The sequence below is a fragment of the Syngnathus acus genome, chromosome 13, assembly GCF_901709675.1.
Source record: "Syngnathus acus chromosome 13, fSynAcu1.2, whole genome shotgun sequence".
NCBI lineage: Eukaryota > Metazoa > Chordata > Actinopteri > Syngnathiformes > Syngnathidae > Syngnathus > Syngnathus acus.
In genome coordinates this window covers 4,513,410-4,539,698 of record NC_051098.1, presented here as the reverse complement: position 1 = coordinate 4,539,698, position 26,289 = coordinate 4,513,410, and the positions used below count along the sequence as shown (strand labels likewise).

General features: G+C 40.4%; 2 protein-coding genes across 2 annotated transcripts; one reads left to right on the top strand and one right to left on the bottom strand.

The window, feature by feature from the left end:
- LOC119132695 (A disintegrin and metalloproteinase with thrombospondin motifs 15-like) lies at window positions 1–12,054 on the bottom strand. The gene is made up of 8 exons (XM_037268163.1): window positions 10,711–12,054; window positions 9,176–9,308; window positions 7,686–7,853; window positions 4,120–4,403; window positions 2,984–3,161; window positions 2,708–2,883; window positions 2,387–2,562; window positions 1–1,469 (listed from the first exon to the last, which is right to left on the bottom strand). The coding sequence occupies exons 1-8, from the start codon at window positions 11,647–11,649 to the stop codon at window positions 692–694; spliced, it is 2,832 nt and encodes a 943-aa protein (XP_037124058.1). The 5' UTR covers window positions 11,650–12,054; the 3' UTR covers window positions 1–691.
- A 1,300-nt stretch (window positions 12,055–13,354) lies between these two features.
- LOC119132610 (A disintegrin and metalloproteinase with thrombospondin motifs 8-like) lies at window positions 13,355–23,525 on the top strand. Its single transcript, XM_037268020.1, has 10 exons — window positions 13,355–13,627; window positions 13,839–14,573; window positions 16,072–16,311; window positions 17,295–17,427; window positions 17,529–17,696; window positions 18,431–18,723; window positions 20,289–20,472; window positions 20,849–21,021; window positions 21,312–21,487; window positions 21,566–23,525. Exons 1-10 carry the CDS (start codon window positions 13,385–13,387, stop codon window positions 22,305–22,307), a joined length of 3,087 nt encoding a protein of 1,028 aa, XP_037123915.1. The 5' UTR covers window positions 13,355–13,384; the 3' UTR covers window positions 22,308–23,525.
- The last annotated feature ends 2,764 nt before the right edge of the window (window positions 23,526–26,289 follow it).

Here is a 26,289-nt window from a genome sequence, read left to right as displayed (position 1 = left end):
AATGATGGGAAGAGTCAGTCCTGGCCAACTAAATTGCATGATTGTAAAATGTAAATGGTGGTATTTGATATGCGTATTTTGAAAATACATGTAATAGTCATTTAAAAAAATCTGATAGACGCTAAATCCGAATTGGACAATTAGACCGATAGTGCAACTCTAGCCTAAGGTAATTGTTCACTGGCCAACAGCACTGAAACAAAAACACAGGAACATAACATTTCAGTTAAATATTTCCAATACAGTACTGCGTTTCACATTTCCACCAGTTTCTTTGCTGAAATGGAAAAAAAGTAATTTCACAGGTAACACACATTACATTATTCATAACAACACAGGGTTCAAGCAGACTCTTGAAATCGTATGAGTTAGCCTGAACTTTTCTGCTCTTGAAACATCCTCTGATGAATGCCAGGTATTACTTGTGAATGCAGAAGCGCATTTCACATGTCCCGGAAGAGGTAGACTTAAATAAAGTCCAACCTGCCTCAGTTGGTTCGACAGGTGAGGAGAGCAAAACATGTTCCTCTCCTGTAAACAGAAGGTCTGAGGAAGACCCTCGCCGTCATCAGTGACTTTGTTATGTTGGTCCAACACCCTGTCAGCTGCAGTCATGTGGCATTTGATTGTATTTTCAACCAACAAAAACAATCGAGTAACAACCATGATAATGATGTGGTATTTGTCAGCGTTAACACAGTCTCAGATAACAGAGGTCCAGCTCCTGAGGCTTCCTTCTTCCGGAGCAGTGGTCTCTCGGCAGTTGAAGTCCATTCTCAGTCATACAGCGCACTGGTCGCCGTTTAAAGCCCCTGCCGCAGGATTTGGAACAGTGAGACCAGGCCCCGACATCCCAAATGGGACATGGATCTCCACACGCTCTCAGAGCAACAGGTCTGACAGCACTGTTACAGCCAAAGGCTGGATTCCCCTCTATATTCTGACACATCACCAGCCTCTTCTGCAGGCCGCTACCACAAGTTACTGTGCATGCATCCCAGCTTCCGGTCACCCAGTGCTTTATTGGTTGCTTCCCCATTAGCTTTTTCTGGGCTTCTACTTTGTTGCCATTCAGTAAGACGCTATTGTGTGACGCATGGTTCTTCTCCTCTTTCCGTAAGACCTTCTCCTCTTTACTCTCTTTGGCAAGGTAGTAGGAGTAGCGCACTCTGGGAGGGGTCATCTTCCCTACTGAGAGCACCTCCACTGTCAGTGCCTCTTGCAGCGGCCTCGTGGACTGAAGAATCTCCACAGATGTTGAAGTGCCACTGTAGCGCAACAGGCTGCCCTTCACTATCAGGTCGCGCTCCGCAGCTGACACCACATAGTTGCCATTCAGCAGGTACTTCCCATGCCTGTTCTTAACTGCAAGGTAGTTTTCATCACTGACAATTCCTCGGTAACCCCGCTGGCGGATGTCGATGTTTGATGCGCCAACAGGCAGCGTCACCACAAAGTTATAGCCATGACTGGAAAAGAGCATAGACGTAAACATTCCAGGTGAGTTGAAATAAAATGACATAAAAAGGAAATAAATATTGATATTTTCACTGTTTATAAATTCTTGGGTGTCTGGAGTTCCTTCCCACCCATCAAGTCTAAAAGGAAATAACAACCCACAGCAAGTTTCTCTACCCCACACTTGGCAGCTAAGCCTGCTGATTCACTGGATCATTTGCATGACCCCAAATTAAGTAATTGAGTTTTAGAAATAGGGTTTAAGTTGTCATTACTTATCCATTTGTGTATTTTGACCAAATAATGGTTGGGGTCATTTATTAAGTCACTTGGAAGAATTGTAAATTGTGAAAAATAGTCATTATTTTGAATTAAATTTCAGTAACAAAGTTCAATCATAGTATCACTGTATTTAAGTCCGGCGTTTGTTAGACGCTGCTTGTTTGTTGCATTCCTGTGTTGTTGGGATTAAATCCTTTACAGAATAAACAGAATGACAGAATAAAGCAAGTTTTTCTCTTTGTTTTTTGTTTGTTAACAACATAACTGTTAATCAATATCCAGAAAACTGTGGCATGGAGTAAAAAAGAAACCACAACATTCTTGTGTGGTTTCAGATAGACTCCGATTTTTTTTCCAATCCACTGAAGATGACAATCAAGACTTCTTGTAAATGAGTTATTTCCAAAGCTGTTAAAGCAGTACCTTTGTTTGTACTATCCTTGTATTAAGTTATTAGTATACCATTAAAGGTATTAAGGACTTTTATTTCTGGGATGTACAGCACCTTCAATCAATAATGTATGCACTGTAAAAATAATGTTTAGGCTGCTCGTTATCCTTAAAAGTAGCTTTATCGTTCTTTGGGTGTGTCCTGTTTGGACAGAGTTTCTCAAACATGCTGACAAATCTCATACAAACTACATACATGGGTTTTGTGAACATTCCGGAGACCTTCTTACAGCTCTGGTTGTCACCGCCACACACGCTACATTTGTCAAACTTTTTCTTGGAGTCAAGCTTCCCATCGCAGCCTGCTTTGATGCATCTTCCCTGAACACATACAGCAGTGGAGTCCGGCGAACAGGGTGTGCCATCAACAACCTGCAGGGTGCGGATATTGAATCACGACATGCTACACGACAGATGAATTTCTGAACAGTGTCCAACTTTTATATAACATGTAATTTAATAGTTTTTATTACTGACCGTCATTGTGTTTCACTACATGGGGAAAGGTTTTACGTACCTTGGGGGCAAGGACATAGAAATAACCAGTCCCATTGGCACGACAGATGAGCTTGCATTTGTCCTTGGGGGAAATGCCAGAATACTTAGGAACCCAGACCACAGACGAGCCCAGTCTGTTGGTGTTCAGGTTTATGCCATTGAACGCTTCACACTGCTCTTCACGGAAACTCTTATCTAAAGGTGCAAAACAAATGGCAACCAGTTGATAATTTCTGATGTAGAATCCAAGGTCCTGTGATAAAAATGTAATGTACGTATAGATAGGGCCATATACCTGTATCAAGACAAGGGTTGAGGTTACAGGAACGATACTTAATTCGAAGGCCATAGCAATATTTGCCTCCGTTCTCAGGTACTGGGTTGTTACACTCTCTCCTGGCCAGTTGGACACCTCCCCCACATGTTCTGGAACAATCTCCAAATGAGCCCCACTTCCCCCATCTACCATCCACCTGAGACAAATAGCAGAAATAACTCTACCACCACTCAAAATAGAATATGCCTGAGACATTTTAAATGTGATGGCCAACTTTTGCCAAGCTTCAGCGTGGCATTTGTGATACCCTTTTTAGCAAGACTCAAAACACTTTTGTGGTATGCCATAGCACAAGCCAATTGATTGCAATGATGACATGTGACCATGTGTAAAGGTTTTGTTGTACCGTAATTTCTGGACTATAAACCGCACCTGAATAAACCGCACCAGCTAAAATTAGGTGAAAATCCTGTTTTATCCATATATTAACCGCACTAGACTATAAACCGCAGGTGTGTTAATGTTTAATTTCCATACATAAGAAAATCATACAATATCATAAAAATAATTTAAAAATCTATAGATAAGCCTCATTGGACTATAAGACGCAGGGTTCAAAGCTTGTTAAAAAAAATAGCGGGTTATAATCCGGATAATAGAGTACATACGTAATTGGATTGGTCAATCCGATGTGATAAATTTGTTGCTGAAACATTTTCATCAATACTGCCCAAAATGTTTGTTAAATAGGTTGAGAAATAATTCTGTCAAGAAATTGCAGGAGTCCAACTAAAAAAAAATTGATGGTGTTCTTTACAAAGCGATCAAACCATTACTGAGATGCAAAAATCAAATGACAGTGCATGTACCCACCAAGACTACTTTATAATTTATACCAAATAGGTGATAGATGAAAGACTCTATTAATCAGACAGAAACACAACAGTTGTGTTTGGTAGACAGAACTTGAATCAATTTGGTTAGTGTCATGGCATCTAAAATTTTGGGTGGTTTATACAATACCACCAATATTAAACATGCAATTTATGAGGGAAAAGTGTTTGAAGAATAAAAATAGCAAGGTTCTACTGAAGCTGTGCTATTTCGTGATTATTCAGAATAAAATGTCCCATTATTCAAACAGCATACCACACCTTGATGTGGATGGTTGTGTTCTTCTCAGTGCAGGCCCCTTGGTAACACACCCTACCAGTGCCACAGCTGGTGCCATCTGCCCAGGGAAAGTGTCTGGTTTGACAGACCAGCTGTCCACGAGCTTTCCCCGTGCACCACAGTTTGGTGCAGGGTTGCATGTAGGGGCACGGCTTGGAGCCATCCCCAAAAGCCAGTTCACACTGACTATGAAGACTGTAACTGGAGCCGGGCAGGTTATCTGGGAGAGACAGCTGCCTCTGGGGCTGATCCAGCAGGCAGTCTCCTGCAATAACAACCAAAAAAAACATTTGGAAAAACAATCAATTCCAAGTTCTTCATTCCATTATACGGATACAAAAAGCCATCCATTTCTATAACTGTTTGCCCTTTTCAGGGTTCAGAACAAGAGCGTTTCCCAGCTGACTTTGGCTGAAAGGTATAATATACATCAGTCACATCACACATAGAGATAACTTTTCATGCTGACATTCACACCATTGCAGAGTAAAAACTAAACCCATGTTGCACCATCAATTACTTCAGTTGTTAACATGTCTTAAATTATAAGACAAATGAGTACTTGTGAGTAAGTGTTGGACATAAATTGTGCAGTAAATATACACTGGATGGGATATTGCAGTCACGCTAATCTTTAAGCTGTCTAAATGACTCAGTCATGCTCAACTTTGTCAGCCTGCTCGCTAGATAACTATTACAGAGGTCAAGAGGATGTCATAAATTGTTGGGTTTTATTTTTATAGGCACACAGAAGCCACTTAATCTGTTGCAAGCATTTAGATTTGGGCAAACATGTTATAATGAAGCTACATAAATAAAAATAGATGACTATCATATATATTCTCAGTGTGGTATTAACTATCAGCAATGCTTTTTCACTTTCTCAGATAATCGAATTTGATGTTTTCAGTTAGTAAACTTATGAGAGGATACTAAGAGAGTGGCTCTGTACCGCGTGAGAAAGCCTGGAGTAGCAGGGAAGTTATGTTCGAATACAACACAACATGTGTAACAGCTGTAGGACAGTGATGAGGTGTGCTGTGGGTGTAACCAAAGAGTTCAGGGTAGAGGTGAGAACTGCATCAGCGAGCCTCTTCGTCTTTGGATAACAATCGATGAGCTGACAAATGTGGTTGGACTCAAATAATGTTCACAGATGGCAGTTTATGATCTGCTATGATAGCATGGAGCAGGTGGATGGACATTTAGAAAAGTGGAGGCATGCCCTTGAAGGGAGAGGAATTAAGATGAGACAACAGGGTCAAATGCCAAGACAAATCCTAACCGTGGGAAAAAAAACAGAGTCAAGTGGGTTCGAAAGGGTGGAGGAAAGTGTCAAGTGTGATATATGATGCAAGGGCCTTCAGAGTCAGGAGAGCAGATGAAATGGCTTGGACACATTCAGAGGATAGAGAGTGAGGGTATTGGTAGAAAAACGTTGAGGTGTGGGCTTTCTCCAGGCACTCCGGTTTCCTCCCACATTCCAAAAACATGCCTGGTAGGCCGATTGAGCACTCCAAATTGCCCATAGGTGTGAGTGCGAGTGTGGATGGTTGGGTGCCTTGCGATTGGCTGGCAACCAGTTCAGGGTGTCCCCCTCCTACTGCCTGATGTATGCTGGGATAAGTTCCAGCACGCCCGCGACCCCCGTGGGGACAAGCGGTACAGACAATGGATAGATGGATGGGTGTTGACAATATAGCTGCAAGCAAGAGAGCTATAGTAAATGAAGGGAGACATGAGGCTGCAGAAGATAGGCCTAGGTGAAAAAGACTGACACGCTGTGACGACCCTCAATGGGAAAAGTCAAAAGGAAAAGTAGTTAGTTCTGTTTAATCTGCTCCAGAATTACATACCACGTATGCGAATTGTTAAAATGAGCCAAGTGTTTAACTTCAGCCTACAGCAGTCACAATGCAAGACTTCTACAACAAAAATATAAATATTGAACTGCAATTGACTCCTTTTTCAACCAGGTGGTGTAAACTGTGTAGTGAGGTCATTGGGTTTTAGGGAGCTTCCGAAAGTCCAAGCCAAATGCACTTGTGCGGATTGTGCAACTTTGTGTGAAGCCCTCAAAGTCAAGAAGAGTTGCAGACTCTGATATTTCTCTCGAGTAGGATCATGAGGGATGGCTTTCACATTAACCTCTGCTACCAACTACTAAAAACAAAAAAACACATGTAGATCAGATCTGTTTTGACAGGGACATAGTATGTCTCTGTCTTAACTTTTAGTTCTGGAATTTGCCTTCTAAGAGTGCACATAAATCGTATTGTCCTGACAAGAGAAATAAAAAAGTGTCCTTTATATTAGAAATATTTGAATAGGTGCACATTGAAGCACCATCGTCCTCTAATGTTCCATTAAAACTGGTGGGCATGACTGGTCTCTGAACGTTTTCAGTGTGAATTCTGTCTAACCCTGTGATGCAGCAAAGAAAACAATTCAAGCTACTCACGTGAACTCCACTATTATGTCAACGAGGAAATTAAAATGTAATTAAAAAAAAAAATTTTGCTATTTCAAAAAGTATTAAAGGGAAAATGAAGCTTCAAATTGGCTTCAGGAAACAGCTGTTGTATTTTTGGACTTCTCTGTTCAACATCTGCCTCTTAGCACACAGATATACCATTTCTTAAACCCTTTCATTTAAAGCACAGGTGTCAAACTCAAGGCCCGGGGGCCAGATACGGCCCGCCATATCATTTTATGTGGCCCGCAAAGACAAATTGTGCATTAAATTCGTGTGTCATTACTAGAATTGCAAATAGTCTTAATAATATCTTTTTTTTAAATATTTGACCAGTTTTTACTAGTCTGATTTGAAAACAAGTTATTTGTCCGTTTGTTTTGTAGCTTTTACTGTATATAATATGAGGTGTTCATACATTTATTTGGGTTGACAGTCATAATGGCCCTCCGAAAGAAGCTATGACTACAATGCGGCCCGTGAAAAAAATGAGTTTGACACCCCTAATTTAAAGCAACAGTGCCATGTAAAGGAGTCAGAAACACAACTGGCTCATGAAGCAAATTTGAAGTTTCATTTTCCCTTTAATACTTTCCATTCATCCACACATATTTTTCCCATACCGTGTATCCTATGCAGAGTTGCAGTGAGCTTGAGGTTATTCCAGATGACTTTGAGGGAAAGTCAGACTACACATTGAACTGGTCACCAGTCACATACATTATGCAGACAGATAACCATTCAAACTTAGGCTGTATTCACAACATCACTGAATGGGAATTGAATGGACGCTGCCACCACAGAAGTCAAATGAATGAACCATTCCACAGTTCGTTATTTTGAAGCTTTTAGACTGAATCATCGAGTTTTCATTTTTCTTCTGTGTTTTATAACACAGTTTTTGTTAGTTAAGGTTTGCCTCTATGTTGACAAGTTCAAGTTGATTCAATCTAGCCACAAAGTGTCTTTTGAAAGATATACAAATAGATCACAAGCAGCTAATAGTATATCGCCTGGACAGAATCTATAGTTCCCTTCTGAATCAAGAAGCGTACACAGGAAGGGTTCACTAACCATGACCTCGATCCAGAAATTCAGTAATAATCGCTGCACTGCACACAGACCAGGGACGATTCCTGTCGATCTGAATTAGAGTTGGGGACATCATGTGGTTATCTTTTAGTTTTCCAAAGACATCCTCACATGACTTCACGTTGTCATGGGGCATGTTGAAGACATGACCTAAGAGGATAGTGTGGGAAGGGAAGACCAAAAAAAAGATCACATTTTAGTTGACGTATTTCTATGTTCGGTTTATTGAAAACAAAATAATCTGTTATTTGGCACACTATGTGCAGCTACGTTTCTAAAATCAACACTGACACATATGAAAACATTTTTTTAAAGGTTTTGCCAGACATCCAGTCATTGTGTATGGAGAAGGCAGAACAGACTAAAATTGGACTGATTTGAAGCTGATGTCATTGCAGGCAGGAATGTAGCTATGCATGGGAATATAAAGCATGGCATACATCCATGTGCTCAACCAGGCCTGACAGGGGAATTCAGTTCCCAAGGAAACAATTTCTTTCTCTTAATATGAACATGAAGATCCTTCCAAAAGGAAAAGAGACTGTGGTTTCTGAGCGATCCATTATGAGACAAATTTGTTTAAGCACTTATTATATTACATACATAAGTGTAATGTAATACATTGTGTCTCCAGGGGAGTTATTAGCTTGTTTTGGACTCAGCTAAAGCAAACCTCATAACTTATCCACCGAAAACAAGGGTGGGCTATCTCCATTTCTGTCATTTGAAAGTTGAGTGCAGAAATTAACATAGGTGTGCAACTAAAAGTCTTGTTTCAACTAAGCATTACCAGTGTGTTTTCTTATGTATATTTCCGTTATAAAGGGTCGCAAAATAGAACATCTATACGTTCACACTCTGTAGCATCATTTCTTATAAATCACACCTTTGTTACCCTTATTAAAGATCCATCCTTTATCACCACTGCACTGTGTCGAAATTGTTCATTGTTTGGACTGTTGGTGATGGATACACTGCTATGATGTCCCACTATTTGCAATTGTTAACAAGGCTATGGCCAACTGTCTCACATTGTTGTGATGGAAACAAGTCAGATTGAGGTTTTATTCATCTAAACCAGGGATTGTCAACTGGTGATCCACGGCCTTCTAGTGGTCCATAGCGGTAAAACAGGTGGTCCGTGAAATTGGAAATGGAAAATAATTGTAACATTTTTAAAAATAAAATTGATTTATTATTTAGGCTTTTTATATTTTATATTTTTATATTTATATTCCAGCTAATTTTGTGAATCATTTACCCATTCAAATTATGTCAAATGTAGCTGAGATTCCCAAAATAGACCTACAGATGCAAATAGTAAATAGCTTGTATAGGTTTATCCTCCTTTGGTGCAAAATAAAATAATATTCCGCCAAAGCAGTGGTCCCAGAGTTTCTTCTTGGTCATAATGGTGGTCCCTTGGACAAAATCAGTTGATCTAAAGTGAAGTGACCAACATTGCATCTTACCAAGTTCATGGGCTGTTGTAAATGCTGAAGGTAGGCCATCATCTTCAATGACAGAGCAACTCCTCTTGGGGTCACACATGGTTCCAACATCAGCCATCCCCAGCGTATCACAGGTTGTGGCCCCACAAAGATCCTGGTTGGCAACAGTTTATTATGAAAAGACTTGCTAGAAAAGGGGAATCAGAATCTTACTAATGATATGTTTTGCATATTTGAGCCATGACCATGACAGAGAGTAATACAAGGCACATGCTCTGTCTTTGTTGTCAACTTACTGTGTGTTGATGTATGGGATCAAGCAAGATTGACTCTTGGATAAAGAGGCAATACAAGAGCATTAGGAAAGAACACATATGGCCACGTATGGCCATGTAATTATAGTCTATAGTCAACAATATAAGGTTAATTGAGCAGGAATGTATTCTGTTATTTCTGGTGAAGTACAGTTGGGCAGTTTTCCTTTTCCTGGCTGCATCACAATTTATGGGTGAGCTCAAATTTGTCATTTACTCATTTGTGGTAAACCACTAGGCTGGACCGATGTTGCATGGGATCGTTTAAGGAATCAAACTAACTGGCAGATGCATGAATGAACTTGTAGCTTACTTGATTTAGGTTGCTTAGGGAGAAGCATCTACGATTATTTTATTTGAGCTTATTTTTCAGTTTTTCACCTATTGCCAATTTGTTATTTAAAAAATGTGTTTATAAGTTAGTCTTTTGTCTTTATGCTTCGTTTGCTTCACGCATACATTTTTTGCCGCTTGTGTAAACGGTGCACCTTGGTGGACATCACGATCGTCTGAGTGGCATGTTGTAGCAAAATATGCTTCTCATGGCATTGCTCAAACAAGAAATGGCGGCAAGTGTTGCTCTTGTATGGTACATTCATGTTCACAGTGTTAAATATCACAAAGCAAGTTCAAATTACAAGTTACTGTGGTAGTTTTAGCACAGGTATGGTATAAATGACATAGTGATGGATGAGTCTGTGCTGCTGCTGCAGAGATTTGGGTAGGTTAGGGGTTCAGGTTTTTCTTTGTGATGTCATAATGACGACATTCTTAAAGGGTCTCGTTGCTTACGCTGTAGTCTGGCAGCAATGTTGGTTAACCCATCGTTGACGCAAATGGTGAAATTTTGTTCAATTAAATCACACTGTCAAAAATAAGTTGTAAGCAGTGTTGGTTTCTGTCAGGTGTTCAGTCAGAACTCATGTAAGCAAAAATATTGCATTATTAGTATTCTTCAAGAGAACTATTTGTACCACAGTCACAAGCAATTGCAAGTATCCTACAACAATAAAACAGTTAGCTTATTTACTTCAATTCTAAGAATGAACTAACATTTTCAAGTGAAGTCACCCATAATATTGACATATTATGGAATGTTGAGTTTTTATGTTGCTGAAAACTCACGTTGAACAAAATAGAACTATACATTTAAATAAATTGAATATTGTGGATGTTTTAGAAGGGATCACTAAATAATCACAGATTACATGATGCATCTGCACACATTCGGCTTTTTCTTACCTGTTTGGTGAAAAGAATTGCAGTGTCCCAGTACTCAGGATGCTTGTCGTTGTGCTTATTTAACTTCTTCTGCCAAGAGCAGAAATTGCGCAGAGTTAGAGCTGCATTACTGGAAACCTTTGGACCCCTGTCATCTTCCTTCAGAACCACAAAGCCCACAACCACTATGTTAATAGAGTTTAAGATACTGGGGTGCTTGTAAAGCTTGGCAGCCACCGACATGAGTGTCAGCAGGTAATGTTTCAATTCATCCCCGTGAAATGAATCCATGGATGGATCTGCCACAACCAGCACCTCCACAAATCTGGGGATGGAGGTAAATCTTTTGGACCTACTCAGTCTTTCCAGCACAGTTTCCGACGAGCCTCCAATCTCCATTTCTTTCATATACATGTATTTTTCCAGGGATATGTTGAAGTTAGAGTCAGGTGTCACTCCACACCTGCTGGTGAAGTTTCCGACCAAGGGCGCAGAGCTTCTCCGGCGGTGGATGACGTGCGTCTTGGATGAAGAGTCCCCAAGCTGGGCTGTTCCGTCCTCACCTCTTGCTAGACTGATGAAATATTCCATGCCGTTTTCATAGAACCCCCCGTTGAGACCTTTACACAAGCTTAGCGCAGCAAACGAGTCCGCCTGGGAATTCACGTTACCGGAGTAGAAGCATTTCCCGAGGTCCGCGGGTGTTGATGCGTTGGGTTCGAATGGGTTTAAATGATCCCCTCCGAGAAAATTAGAATCCGGCTGGAGATGAAGATAAAATTCCTGCTTGAAAGCATTGATCCTGAAAGTAACGTGTTTTTCATTCTGTAAATGCTTTCCATGCGCAAGGGGGTCCACTCGTAAAGGTTTGCAGAAGTCAGCTTCCATGCCGTGTGCAAATGTCACATAAAGAACCACTTTTACGCAAATTATCAAAGTGAAAGTAGTAAGTAAAGCCATAGCTGCTCTACTAATCACCCCTTTTAAGTCCGATAAATTACGTTTGCATGCAATTTATTGCACAGTGGCACCCTTATTAAAAAAAACACTGAATTACAAGTTCAATCCGCTTTGCTCTTCTGCCATTATATCGTCGATCTAAAGTCTGTGGCCATGCTCTAAATCTCGAAGCATGCACACTGATGACCTCTGTCAGCTGAAGGTGTGCGCATAATAGAGAGACAGTTCATCGTTCTTGCATCTCGGTTTGTGCTGCAGACCGCAGCCGCTTGTAACTCTCCAAATATTATTGTTGCTGTGCAGCATGTGTGACAGCAGCCAGAACATCACCAGCCCTCCCACTTGCCCCCACTCACGAGAGAGACCAACCGAGTCAGCTTCAAGCAGCATAACTTTGCATACAAATCCAGGAACATAATTGGATGCTTAGTATTGGGATTTTCTACAACAATGGTGACAAACACCTGTCAAATTGTATCAAAACAACTTTAAACGTGTAGGGGGGGAAATACAAAGGGTCTGGATTTTGAACGAAGATAAACATTGTATTTTTGCACATCATTGCCTGGTATTGCATTCTTAATACAGTTTGCCCCATGATCGTCTGAAGGCAAAGAGCGACATCTGCTGGTGTTGGGAACCACTTAGACTTCGGCACGATTGTGACACTGTGAAAATGCTTTGTTCTATAGCGCTATCTGGTGGTATGCATTAAATACCAGCAATGACAACTATCATAACGCGCAGTTTTGATTTCCAAAGAAGAGGTATTAACATCCCAAAGTAGTAGTAATTTGCAGTGATTCGGGACTACATCCTTCTTTGAGTTTATAATAATTAGTCACATGAGAGGGACACCAAATTAAGAACAAAGAAATAAACCAGTTCAGGGTGTCCACCGCCCTACTGCCCGAAGTCAGCTGGGATAGTTCAAACAACAGATATTACCATCCCAAAGTAGCTGTAATTTGCAGTGATTCAAGACTACACCCTTCACCCAGTTTATAATAATTAGTCACATGAGAGGGACACCAAATTAAGAATAAGGAAATAACCACTTCAGGGTGTCCACTGCTGGGATAGGCTCCAGCACCCCTGCAACTCTTATAAGCGGTTTGGATAACAGATGTAAATAAACAAAAAAAACAAACAAACAAATAAATAAATAAATAAATAAATAAATAAATAAATGTTGGAGTTCACCGAAAGAGATCCGTGGGATAGTAAACCCGGGATTGTCAACCGGTGGTCCGTGACCCTCTAGCGGTCTGTAGCGGTATTGCAGGTGGTCCGCGAAATTAAAAATGTTTAAAAATAAAATTGATTAATTATTTAGATCTGATTTATTTTCCAGCTAATTTTGTGAATCATTAACCCATCCAAATTATGTCAAATGTAGCTGAGATTCTCAAAATAGACATACAGATGTAAATAAAAAGCTTGAAAAGGTCTATCCTCCCTCGGTGCAAAATAAAATAAAATAAAATATTATTCCGCCAAAGCAGTGGTCCCTGAGTTCTTCTCGATTATAATGGTGGTCCCTTTGACAAAACCAGTTAAAAACCCCTGCTGTAAGCAAGGCAAGCATAGAAATAAAATTATTATTATTGTTTTCAATAATGACAACATTAATAATAATAATAATACACATAGGTGAGTGGACACACACACACACACACACACGCACGCACGCACGTACACACAAACACGCACACACGCATACAGACACGCCGCTATGCATAGCGTCCCCGTCCTGCCTATCCATTCAACATGCTGGGTTAATAATAGTTTGTCCACAAGGGTAAGTGTTGGCTTATTCTCATCGGGTCCATTTTATCCTCCTGTTTCTCGAGTTCGAGTGGGAGGAGGATTTCCAGCAAGCGAGATTATCAAAAATACCCCCCCCTCGCCTCCTGTCTGGAGAAGAACAGAACGTATAAATAGACCCGCTCTGTCCAGACTGCAGCGAGTGACGCTGGTGAGTGACACAAGGACCGAGCTCGGTTCGGAAACACTCACACATACTAGCAATTACAAGCAGGCACACTTTGACCAAGACTGGCGATACAGGACTAAAAACCGAACGTGAGAAGCTTTCTAGAAAGAGTTTGAGTCCTAAAGACAGACGCATTGTCGAAGATTAAGGAGCAATTGTGATAAATTCGCCTAAAACTCAATTTTACTTGCAGAAGATGTGCCCCGTTGTTTGCTTGCTGCTTTTGTGCGTCTTCCATCCAGCGCTCTCCACTTGGTTTGAATCCGAGGATGTTGTACCTGTTCGGATAAACGGAAGAGTCAGCGGTCGCTTTTGGAAAAGAAGTGAGGACCAGGCGAGAATCATCCTCAGCGCATTCGGGAAAGAGTTGACCCTAAATCTTATCCCCGACACCAGTTTCATTTCACCTTATTTTACCATACAGCGCCTGAGAGCCAAAGACCTCGGGCTTTTACGCAGCGCCTCAGGTGCGCAACCGTCTCTGGGTGAGGAGCTCCACAATTTAATCAACCAGACGAATGAGAGTGGAGGACAGCTGAGAAGTTGCTTTTATTCAGGGAACGTTGATCAAGATCAACACTCGCTTGTGGCGCTCAGTTTATGCTCCGGCGTCTATGGCTCCTTCATAACAGAGGGAACAGAGTACCTAATTGAACCCAAATTTCGAGGAGGCTTTGGGTCACTCCCTGAACAGCTGCATCTGATCAAGAGGAGGACATTGTCCAAAAGCCACGGTGTCCCTTTCCTATTCGATCGCGCGGTCGAAGCGAGTGGACCGGAGAAACGCAAGTTGGAAAGTTTTACGCGTGATGGCAGTGACGCACCGAGGGAACCTCGACGGAGACGCTTCGTTTCCGCGCCACGGTTCATAGAGACCCTGGCAGTGGCAGATTCAAGCATGGCCCACTTTTATGGGGATGAAATAAAGGTCAGACACTCTCCCTTTTGCGCAGTATACACCTTTGGTAGTTTATTGTCATGTTTATTCAGCCCATATTGTTCTTCTGAAGTTGAAATTATCTGATATTTTCCCCAATTACGTTCAACTATGCTAGTAGCATAATGTGTATTTTATATTGAGAGTTTGGAGAAAAATCATTTTGGTACTGAGATTGCTTTAATTCTGTTTTGTATAAAAGAAACAGATCACACAGCAACAATGCAAAACAAAAAAATGCTGAAACACATTCCTCAGGACTTGATCATGATTTGGCAGGGGTGCAGCAGCATCATGGAAGATACTTCCCGTGATTCATAACTTAACTATGTAAAGTGCATTCCATGGGAAGCAATAGCTAAGTCAATGGCGCATTTGCTGATGGCTTGAAATCGTGACATTTTAACTGTTGTTAGCTGACAGTGTTGTCACGATGTGGTCAAAATTGTTATTGATCAAGATACACATGTCAAATTCTACAGGGTTTAACAGACCCCAAGGTCACGTGGACAAGCGGCATGTAAACTTGGCATGTTTTGTCATGACAAACAAGATCCCACAAACTAAATGCTGTGCTAGGCAGAATGGTAGGATCATTTGTTGCGTAAGAAATTGTGCAACAACAAAAAGAATATATCCTCAGAGGTAATTACAGATCATGCATGGCACAGTATTGGTATTGACTGTGTTTTACTGTTTCTGAAAAAAGAAAAGAAAAAAAAACACTGGAATTGGGAAAGCGTGCTTCACATAAAAGTCATGGCTAGTGAACATAAGATTATTTGAATACAAGTCTTTCCAGTGTCAAGGCCAGAAAGACGATCAATCTTAATTATTCACTTAGCTCAAGACATGGAGAAGAGTCTAAATATTCCACATTACTTGGAGGCTTCAAGACATCTGTTCCCCTCATTCCCTCCAAATGGCAATGCAGTTTATTGGACAGAAGGATTTCTCCATTTTTTTGTGAAAACAAAAATGTGACAACACACAAATGTAGCAAGGATAGAATGAAAATACAATAGTACTATATCTATTCTAATACAGCATTCATACTCAAACTATGCAAACTCATTTTTGTTGCCATGGAGACCGTGATAGTTCTTATTTCTCTTTCACATGCCAAATATTTGTTTACAGCAAGCCACTAAAGTGACCTAATTTCAATCACTGTACATTTGTTGAGTCTTGAATATCTTTGTATCAATTTAGACTGTGATTACGTTCCAAACTATCACTTCCTTCAGATTTTATTGAGTCCACATTCTGATTGTCAATTAGTAGATTTAATATAAAGAAATGAAAGCATCCATTTGTCTTGTTACCCTCAGCATATCCTGTTTGGGGTCATGCAATAATGTTCATAAGAATAACATTCATAACAGCAGCTCCTCGAATATCTACTCAGGCCTCCAAATAAAAATGCCAACCAACCATTTGATGCAAAACAATTTTTATCAAAAAGATTTTTCCTCCTTCCTTTCCACAGCACTATATTTTGACCTTGATGTCAATGGCTGCCCAGCTGTACAAGCACCCCAGCATAAAGAATTCCGTGAACTTAGTGGTAGTGAAGTTGCTGGTGGTAGAGGATGAAGAGGTCGGTCCAGAGGTCTCCAGCAATGGAGGGGTGGCTCTCAGAAACTTTTGCTCCTGGCAGCAACTCTTCAACACACCAAGTCAGCGTCATCCAGAGCACTACGACACTGCCATGCTTTTCACCAGAGAGGTAAGCTGCATTCCACTTGTCTTGACTGCTCGGAGCCAGCTGACTTGCTGAATCACGTGCTTACACAAATCTCATAACATGACGATTACAACAAAGAGGTTGTTAAGAAGAGTTCAATTCAATCAGAAAAGGCATCATTGATGCAAATGTTGTTTGTGTTTCTCCTCTCCATTCAAACTGAGATATGTTATGTAAAGGATGCAAGGCTCCTCATGGATGAGCTAACTTTAGGACCTCCACAAATCAACCCTGACATTATGAAGCCCATGGTCCAGCTTGAATGCTTAGCCAGGTTCAATTTCATATGTGTCTGTCATTTTTTCCAAAGTCACAAGAGCCTGTACTGCGCGAGACACATTTTGTGTTTTCCACATTGTTGCAGGCAGTAAAAACATGCGACTTGTGCTGTACATGATTATTGACCTTTCACAGCCTTTGTTTTACGATGCTAAAAATCTGTGTGTTTGCTGAACCATACTTGCTGGCATAGATGAAGAGCTGAATACATGAGTGGCAGATGCTTTTGTGGAACAAGATGTATAAATATGCTGAGCAGTGCTCAACTGCAGATCCAAAACCAGATGTGTTGTCAATTATAGTAGATTGTGAATATTTGGGAATGTGTCTAATGCAGCTCTCATTTTTGACTGCAAACACACACTGTTGTTATTTTTTATTCTGGTATGTCAGTTATGTATGTATGTATGTATGTATATACTATGTATGTATATACATAATATATGTATTGCTTTGTTTAGATTTTCATTCAGTGATTTTCATTCAGTGATTCAGTATATTTTCTCTTCTTTTGTGTATTAATGTAGTTGTAGTTTACTTTCAGATGAAGGAAGAGATAGAGTAGAATACTGCACAAAAATCCATCATTTTATTTTTGTCTCAAATTATTTCAATGTCTATGGACGTCATTCTTTTCCTGTCATAATATTGCTGTTGCAGTGATCTGTGTTTTCTCTGTGTGGCAGGACATTTGTGGACAAAAGAGCTGTGATACTTTGGGTGTTGCCGATGTCGGGACAATGTGTGATCCCAAGAGAAGCTGCTCTGTTATAGAGGACAACGGTCTGCAAGCTGCTTTCACTGCTGCACATGAACTTGGTTAGTTTTTTGGATTGGTAAAATATGTTTCTTTCCATATTCTATTCAGTTATTATTATTTTTTATCATGTTATTTATTTTGACTTTCTGGCTTACTTTAGGTCACGTTCTTAGCATGCCCCACGATGACTCCAAAACCTGTGAGAGACTGTTTGGGGATCTTGGAGGACATTACTTGATGGCCCCATTGTTTGTTAGCCTCAACAAAACCATGCCTTGGTCTCCCTGTAGTGCTCTCTATATCACAGAGTTCTTTGACAATGGTCATGGTAAGAGAAGTGAACGTGTAAATCAGTCTTGTTAATATGAGCAGACACTTTGTCATTGTGGACATCAGTCATGTATACAGACTCTATAATTAAGTGTGATTCAGAGATGAATAACATATACCGATATTTCTTCTTAACTATGTTTTTCCTGCCTTAACATGCCACCCCTATAAATTTTAACCCGCAGGCAGTGTTTATCTCACCCTCGATTTCCTCATGCTGTCTTCTACTTCTGAACCCGCTTAAATTTGTGTTCACAGTGCACTCATTGTTATGTTTCTTTCCTTGCTTGTATACTTTCTAGAACTAACGATGAACCTTTTTGATCTTTGAGTCTTACTATGCATGGACTTCTTGTTTGCCCCCGAGAGCCAAAAGAAACAACTGCTGTCAGCAAAATATGTTCTTTATCAGTTGACTCCAAAGAAAGCTCTCGTGGTAAAACATGTTCATTCCCAACTGAGAATGTTACTCCAGACAAAAAGCTTATTGAGTGCAATAAAAGCAAATTAGACGGCAACGAATAGTTAGATTCAGACTACAATTACAGACTCGCCTATAAAAACAATTTAATTTTATTAGTTCAGCATTTAGGACACAACCTTGAAAGTTTTTCTTCTGTTGTAGAACACAAAATGACATTCACAAATACTGCATTGTCACAAAGAACAAGGTCTCCTTCTACCTCTGTGTCATCGGTCTGCTTCAGTTTTTGCTCTGTATTGTCACCACAGGAGACTGCCTGCTGGATTTTCCAGAAAGCAGTTTACCATTGCCGAAGGAGCTGCCAGGCATCAAATACAACCTAGATCATCAGTGCCAACAGATTTTTGGAGAGGAATTCTACCATTGTCCCAACACAACAGACAGTGATATTTGCAGCCAGCTCTGGTGCCAAGAGGATGGAACATCGCAGTGCTCCACAAAGAATGGCAGCCTGCCCTGGGCTGACGGAACCCCTTGTAGTCTCAACAGGACATGCCTCCATGGAGTGTGCATGCCGACAAAGGAGGTGCTGGAGCCACTGGTAAGAATAGCTGCATATACAAGGCGGACAAGTGTATATATTTGTATACAGGTGGAAAGATGTTATTTGATAATATTAGGTTCATTTCAAAATGCAACAGAACCATCAGACATTATATAAAGCGGGGGCGTCAAACTCTGACCGGCTGGCCAAATTTGGCAATGTAATTATATTTGGCCCGTGAAGACAAATTGTGCATTGACTTTGTGTCAATACTACAATCGCGAATTGTCTTCGCTTTTAAAAAATAGTGATGTTGCTAGTTTTATTACCATTCATCTTTTAAAACACTTGAACAGTATGTTTTATATATATACATATAGTGTCCGGAGAAAACCCACACATGCCGGAGGTATACCGTATTTATTTTAGATTATTTTAGAGAAGGTTTATGTCCAACAGGGGGGGTGGGCGATTAATAGAGAACACTTTTTGTCAAGTGCCAAGGGGCACTAAAATGGGCGATAATATGTATATTTTCTAGTAAATATATTTTGTATATTTACTAGAACAGTGGCTGTTTTGATCTACCTCTAACAGCGGGGTGCGTCAATTGTCCGGTGCGCTGCAGTTGCGCGATCGGACAAAATTAAGCTCCCTTCGCACTGATGTCCACTTAAATTTTGGAAAGTACAGCAGGACTTTAAAAATATTTTCTAAATTTCAGCGACGGCTCTGTCACAATAATGTGACCAGCGCGGTACAGTTGCGCGGTCGGCGACGCCCTACGGTTGCGCGTTCGGCGGTGCGCTGCAGTTGCGCGATTGGACAAAAATGCGCAAATGAAAAAATGCATAAAAAAAGCGTTTTTGTGGTTTTTTTTGGCTTGGAACGGATTAAATTTTTTCCCATTATTTGTAATGGGAAAATATGATGCGGAATTCGAACGATTCACTTCTCGAACAGCCTTCTGGAACGGATTGTGTTCGAAAACCGAGGCTCCACTGTATATATATATATATATATATATATATATATATATATAAAAGGATCCTCACATAAATCATGAATTATTAAAAAAGACATCCATTCCATCCATTGTACGAACCGCGTATTATCACTGAACCGCTCTGTAGATATGATGCCTTTTGCTCTTGCAACACCTGGACTGTACAACAAACGCAAATGCAAGAGAAATAGAAAGAAGAAATAGTAGCTTGCTCTGTTTAAATTTAGTCAGTGCTTGATGGCTTAGCCATGTGTTATAATCACACATCTGTTCATGTACCCAGACACAGTGGCAGCTGGGATTTGAGCTGTCCCAAAGTCTTTAAACCTCTGGAAAAGGTGCGCACACACAGCCTTTAAATTGTGCTTCAGCAAGGAACCGTTTGGTAGGCTCCACAAGTAGTGAGTGACACATGAAGCAAGAATGTGGGTACAGGCAGACAGGAGACGCGTGCCATACTTCAACACAGAATTAGCCTGCAGTCACGGCATGCCAACCCACTGCAGCCTCAGAGCCAGAAGCCCAGACTGTGGTTTCGCCTGCACAGTTGAGACTTCCTGTGGCAACCAACCTCCCTGACTACTGCCTGTTTTTGTCCCTTTTTTCTTGACCACAGGTGGTTGTAGATGGTGGCTGGAGCACATGGGGACCATGGCAACAATGTTCCAGGACATGTGGAGGTGGAGTAGAGTTCTCTTATAGGGAGTGTACGAACCCCGAGCCTCAGAATGGGGGAAACTATTGTGAAGGACAGAGGGTTCAGTACCAGTCCTGCAACACACAGCCTTGTGACAACAATGGTGAGACACAAGTCCAATGCCTTTCATTGGTTTTAAGCCTTTTAATCATTAAATTCACTACATGGTGGATATAAATAATCTACACACCCCTTTTCAAATGCTAGGCTTTTCTGGTATATAAAATGAAACCAAGATAATTCCTTTCTTTGTTCTGTATTTCTTCAGCTGGAACTGTTGGGCTTAGACAAGATGGAGGGAATAATAAACAGTTCAAAATATCAGTCAGTGTTATCACAAAACCATCAGACCTCTGATTCAAAGCAAAATATTATTTATTCAATCATTCATTCATCTTCCGAATACACGCAGGCACGGGGAGAACATGCAAACTCCACACAAGGTACTGACACAGCTTTGTTCTGCTTTTTTCTAACAGGCAAAAGTTATCGAGAGGAGCAGTGTGAGAAGTACAATAGCCCAAACTACCTGGATTACAACGGCAACATAAAACATTGGATACCAAAGTATGCTGGTGTGTCTCCTCGGGACAGATGCAAACTGTTCTGCCGGGCCAGGGGAAGCAGTGAATTTAAGGTGTTTGAGTCCAAGGTACATGCATCTAACATAACTTGTTCAAAAAACATTTCTGAGTAAGAATAAGCATTACTTACAATTTCAAATAATCAGAATCAATCCTGAATTGGCATTTTTCTTTCGATCTATGATTGTAACATGTTCAACTGGAAATACTATATGCAAATAGTACTTGGTTTTACCACGGCATCACTGTATTTAGATTTAGTACATTCCATTTCATACTACAACTCCATTGCCATAAAAGACTTTTGGTTGAAAATGCAAAACCCTTTTCGTGAACTCTAATAATGCAACTTGTGTAGGTAATTGATGGAACACCCTGTGGTCCTGACACCACATCTGTGTGCGTCCAAGGCCAGTGTGTGAAGGCAGGCTGCGATCAAGTGATTGGATCCAATAAGAGAGTGGATAAGTGTGGCGTGTGTGGAGGAAATGGGCTTACCTGCAGGAAGATCACTGGGTCCTACAACAAGGCAATGTAAGTCACTGAACTTTTTTTATTTTATTCATTAAATACCAAATCATCAATAAATCATGTCTTACTATTCACTTCCAGCTATGGATACAGCGACATTGTCACAATCCCTGTCGGTGCAACCAATATTGATATCAAACAGCGGAGCCACAGAGGAATCAAACACGACGGGAATTACCTGGCTATAATGAGAGAGAGCGGAAGTTACATCCTCAATGGAAACTTCTCAGTATCGACGATGGAACAAGACATTCCTGTACTTGGTGCTGTGTTGAAATACAGCGGTTCCTCCACCACGTTGGAGAGGATCCAGAGTTTCATGCGGCTCAAAGAGGCCATCATTATTCAGCTTCTGGCTACAGCGGGCGATAGCAGTCCTCCAAAAGTGAAATATTCCTTTTTCATCCCCAGAGATGTTGCTCTTAAGTCAAAAGAGAAGAAGGGCTCTTCGGCATCTTTGCATGTGATACATCCTTTCAGTGCACCAGACTGGGTTCTAGGAGAGTGGTCTGAGTGCTCAAAGAGCTGCGGTTCAGGGTGGTCCAGGAGGAATGTGGAGTGCAGAGACAGTGCAGGCTTTCTCTCAAGCCTTTGCGATAAAGACCTGAAGCCAATGGACATCAGGGCCTGCGGGGACCAGCCCTGTCCCATCTGGCAGATGGGACCTTGGTCGGCCTGCTCACGAACTTGCGGTCAGGGTGAGCGGCGCCGCAGCATCTTCTGTATAGACTACACTGGGAAGACTGTTGAACCAGAAAAGTGTGACCCGAATAAAAAACCCGCGCCTGTCTCTGGAGAATGTTTTAACCTTGAGTGCTTATGAAAGAACATAAGCAAACTGAACAATTCCCTTTTTGATCTGACGGCACTTATCAACAGATTGCATCACATCACAGTAAGTGCATTTGCCTGAGTATGGTTTTGCCGTCTTATTTTGGGACTGTTGACAACCACTGATGGAGATTTCAACCACTGTTGAAAGTAACCAATGGAAAACTACCTCGGAAATGTAATGAGAAGCCATTTAGAGATGCTAGATCAAGGTGCTGTGTTGTATTTTCTCCACTTTAAGTGACAACTAATTTATTGGAGTAACATTCAGTCTATCTTACAGAATATATTTGTAAATTAGCTCTCATTTATTGTGGGGCTAAGAAAGTGGCATGAAGCCTACTATTGTTCAGCATGGTGTAAATATACTGTACTTTCATCTGACATACTGTCCTCTGCAGAACTCAGTGCCCTTAGCTGCTTCAATTTAATGTTTTTTCCCCAGTTGCTGAGGTAGATGAGGTTAGTGAGTTGTGGTTTTAAGCTTTCTCTGTGTGTGATCCTGTTTCACTGCTCCTTATTTCTACACACAGCAAATTGATTTATGTTAAGGATCGTAAATGTGATTTTGTGTTTGTGTGAGAGAGAGACTTTTATCGACTCTAAAATAGGGCAATAAATATTTTTTTTACTGCTTTTGTCAAAACAAATTCCTTACAATACCAAACTCCATTTGTAGTAAGAATTTAAGTTTACACATTGTGTAAAATATTTCACATAAATAAATAACCCAGGACAGAGAATTACCAAGTCCTACATTTTGTTTTCTGCTTTATGTTGCAGTTGAAGGTATCAGGCTTACCATCTGTCTTCAGTACAACATGTTCATATTTGGGTACTTACCCCTAATCTAAGGTGCATTTCATGTTAAGTACTTGTGATGGTCAATTTTCATGTTTGCGTTCCTTAACAATATCACCTATCATATTTAAACACTTTTTTAAAAGCTTTTGTATGTATTTTATTCTTCATTCCTGTTAATTTACAGCATGTAATGAGAGAAATCAGAGGGAGCATTAGGCCTATATCCCTTCAATGAAGGACCATACCATTTTACAATTAAAGCTTCCTTTTAAGCTATTTATTTTTTACCTGGTATATGTAATGAACCTGGCAGATGCTACTGTCTCAGAAATGGTTTTGTTTGTAAAAATTGACAAATAAACACATCTACGTCAATAATGCAGCATTTAAGGTTTCTGAAATGAGACTCTGTGTTGTGCTTTTGGTTTGCATCAAAATGAATGTAAGAATTCTTAATTCAAATCCCCAATGAATTCCAAGTGATGAAAATTATTGTTTTCCCCAAATACTACATCTGAGTTCAAGGGGGTGCACTCAAAACACCACATTGATAAAATTCCAAATCCTGATCCTTTTGGAATAATATTTTGTTGCTGTACTGTACTGTGTAAAATATCACCTTAACTACTGTGAAACATGAAGGGGTTTTTTTGGTTTGGTTTTGGGACTGCATTTTCTTTTTTGTATTCAGAACATAGTGTCTTGAATCTGTGTCGGTACAATGAAATTCCAAGACTGTAAAGGAAATCCTCGATCAAAATGTGCTCCCAGGTTTCAGAAAGCTTGGGGTCAGCTGACACAGCTGAGTTCATTTTCACTGACCACTCCCAAGCCTGGTTGCCTCCAGACCTGTTGCATCAAATATATACACTACCGTTCAAAAGTTTGGGGTCACAAAATTGTTTGGGTGACCCCAAACTTTTGAACGGTAGTGTAAATATTATTATAATAAAATATTATGAATTAAATATTATAAATTATATCTTATATTTGTATGAGATTATATATAATCTATGAATATAAGTATACATATATATTATAAGATTTTTTACACAGAAGATTATATATATAATCTATAAATAATTATCTAAATAAATATATACACTACCGTTCAAAGGTTTGGGGTCACCCAAACAATTTTGTGACCCCAAACCTTTGAACGGTAGTGTATATATATATATATATATATTGCGTTTGTGGAATATATATAAAAAACATCCATGCATTTTTATCCATCATCAGGTGGCCACTTCGCTTCTTGCTGCTGACTGAAAAAGACATCACAGTGCCTCTGGCTCAGCTTACGAATGTCACATTTTAGATTTTAGTGTAATTCTATAATTGTTTTTTTCACATATTAAATATAGATTCATGACCAAATGCTTTTCAACTGAACTCTACATCATGTTAAATTTGATATTACTGTATACCTTGCCTGCCAAGCAGAAGTGGGTCTGGAGACCAAGGCCTCGGTTCATAATGAACCCTGCAATCAAATTTATTTATCTGCTGTAATTATAGTCTTTCATTTCGGTTTATTTGCCATTTTCAGTGCAAAACCACATTGGGAAAACGGTGCAAGTGCACACAAAGTGTACTGTCAACATTCATTCATAAAACACATTAAAAAAATTCAAAATTTAGAAACAAACAAGTTAAATAAGTTTAAAAAGCAAGGTTACAATAAAATTGAAATTAAGGCCTGCATAGCGTCTCCCAAAGGGAAGAAGTCTTCAAGGACAGAAATCTGAACACTGATGGTACTACTGGCGAAGTGATTTCTAAAAAAAGTAATTTTTTTTTCCCAACGTCATGTCCGCTCTTCACTGATTGATCCAGGCAATACTGTGTACCTACTACCTTTGCACACCATTCATCAATATGTCACTAATTTCATAGAGGTGAAAACTAAGTAAGGACTTGAAAAGAGAGCAAGTGCGTTTTCACGTTGCATTAGATTTACACTTCAATATGTTCCTAACATTTTTAGTCCCTTATCTTAGCCTTGCACTACTTAGAAAAACATGTACATTGATTCAGTGTCTGACTTCATAAGACCAAGTCGGGTTGTTATGATGCGTCTAGTGTGTTGGTGGAGTGCCCAGTGCATGTCACTTCTCACTGTCAACCCTCACCGCTGGCTAGCAGTATGCGAACGGGAGAGCCGAGTGCGTAAGTCTCTCCCTGCCAGTACAAAGCCTCTCTAACAGCAAGCCCTATGTAGTGCCTCCACGCGGCGACACATGGTAACTGGGTACAACACGGACCCAGGCTAAACTACAAGGGACTCGGAGGAGGTTTGGCCCCTAGACGTGCGGCACGCAGGCCCACCGGTGTGTGGACACGCCCTGGTGCCCACGAACCAGCCCCCAACTATGGGTTAAATAGTACCACTGCCCAGTGGGCTCCTCGGGAGAGGAATGGGCTAAGGGAGTTAACCCCTACAGAAAATCAATTTCCCCTTGGGTTGGTGTCAGGAAGGGCATCCGGCTGTAAAAAGTTTTGCTCCAAAAATTTTCTCGGTATAGGACTCTCACCCACGAGATGGCCATGGACTGTCCCCGGTGGAAGAAAGCCATACTGAGAATCCAGTCCAACCCAGCGGCGCCTGGAACATGGACTTTAAACCGATGATGATGATGATGTACATTGATTCAGTGAATTTGAGGCTCATTTGCCGTGTAGCCTACTGTACTCCTAGGGATGGCTTTAGGAATTCTTCTTACCCAGGGATAAAGTGGGGATTGACTGATATAGAGCGGGGCAGAGAAAATAATTTAAACCTACATTTAGGATATCAAATCAAATGCAGTAGGGCTGCACAGATTTCGCTATATCTCTTCTAGTCCCAGTGTAGCGCCACCCCTGTGTCTTTTAAATTTTGAGTAGTGCATTAGAGTGTCAAATATTAAAAACTACTATTACATGCTGATGATCACCACAACCATAATAATAAGCATAAGTGAGCATGGATAACATATTGTTAAGGAATACTTTAAAACAAAATGATTGTATTTGATGGTATTTGTGTTCCTATATTGTGGCAAGTATGTGTAATGTTTGTCCAAGTAATTGAAAAGCAATCTGTAAGGTCAATGTTGGGAAGCTATGTGGCAGAGTCGTTATTGTGATGTTGGACAATGAGACTTCCTGCTTCTTACAGTACGGTA

Coding starts and splice junctions, on each gene's coding strand:
- LOC119132695 (XM_037268163.1), bottom strand. CDS start 11,649: ATGGCTTTACTTACTACTTTCACTTTGATAATTTGCGTAAAAGTGGTT. Junction 7,854..9,175: donor TACAACAGCCCATGAACTTG/GTAAGATGCAAT, acceptor CTATCCTCTTAG/GTCATGTCTTCAACATGCCC. Junction 2,563..2,707: donor TCTATGTCCTTGCCCCCAAG/GTACGTAAAACC, acceptor CGCACCCTGCAG/GTTGTTGATGGCACACCCTG.
- LOC119132610 (XM_037268020.1), top strand. CDS start 13,385: ATGCATAGCGTCCCCGTCCTGCCTATCCATTCAACATGCTGGGTTAAT. Junction 13,628..13,838: donor GACTGCAGCGAGTGACGCTG/GTGAGTGACACA, acceptor TTTTACTTGCAG/AAGATGTGCCCCGTTGTTTG. Junction 16,312..17,294: donor CCATGCTTTTCACCAGAGAG/GTAAGCTGCATT, acceptor TCTGTGTGGCAG/GACATTTGTGGACAAAAGAG.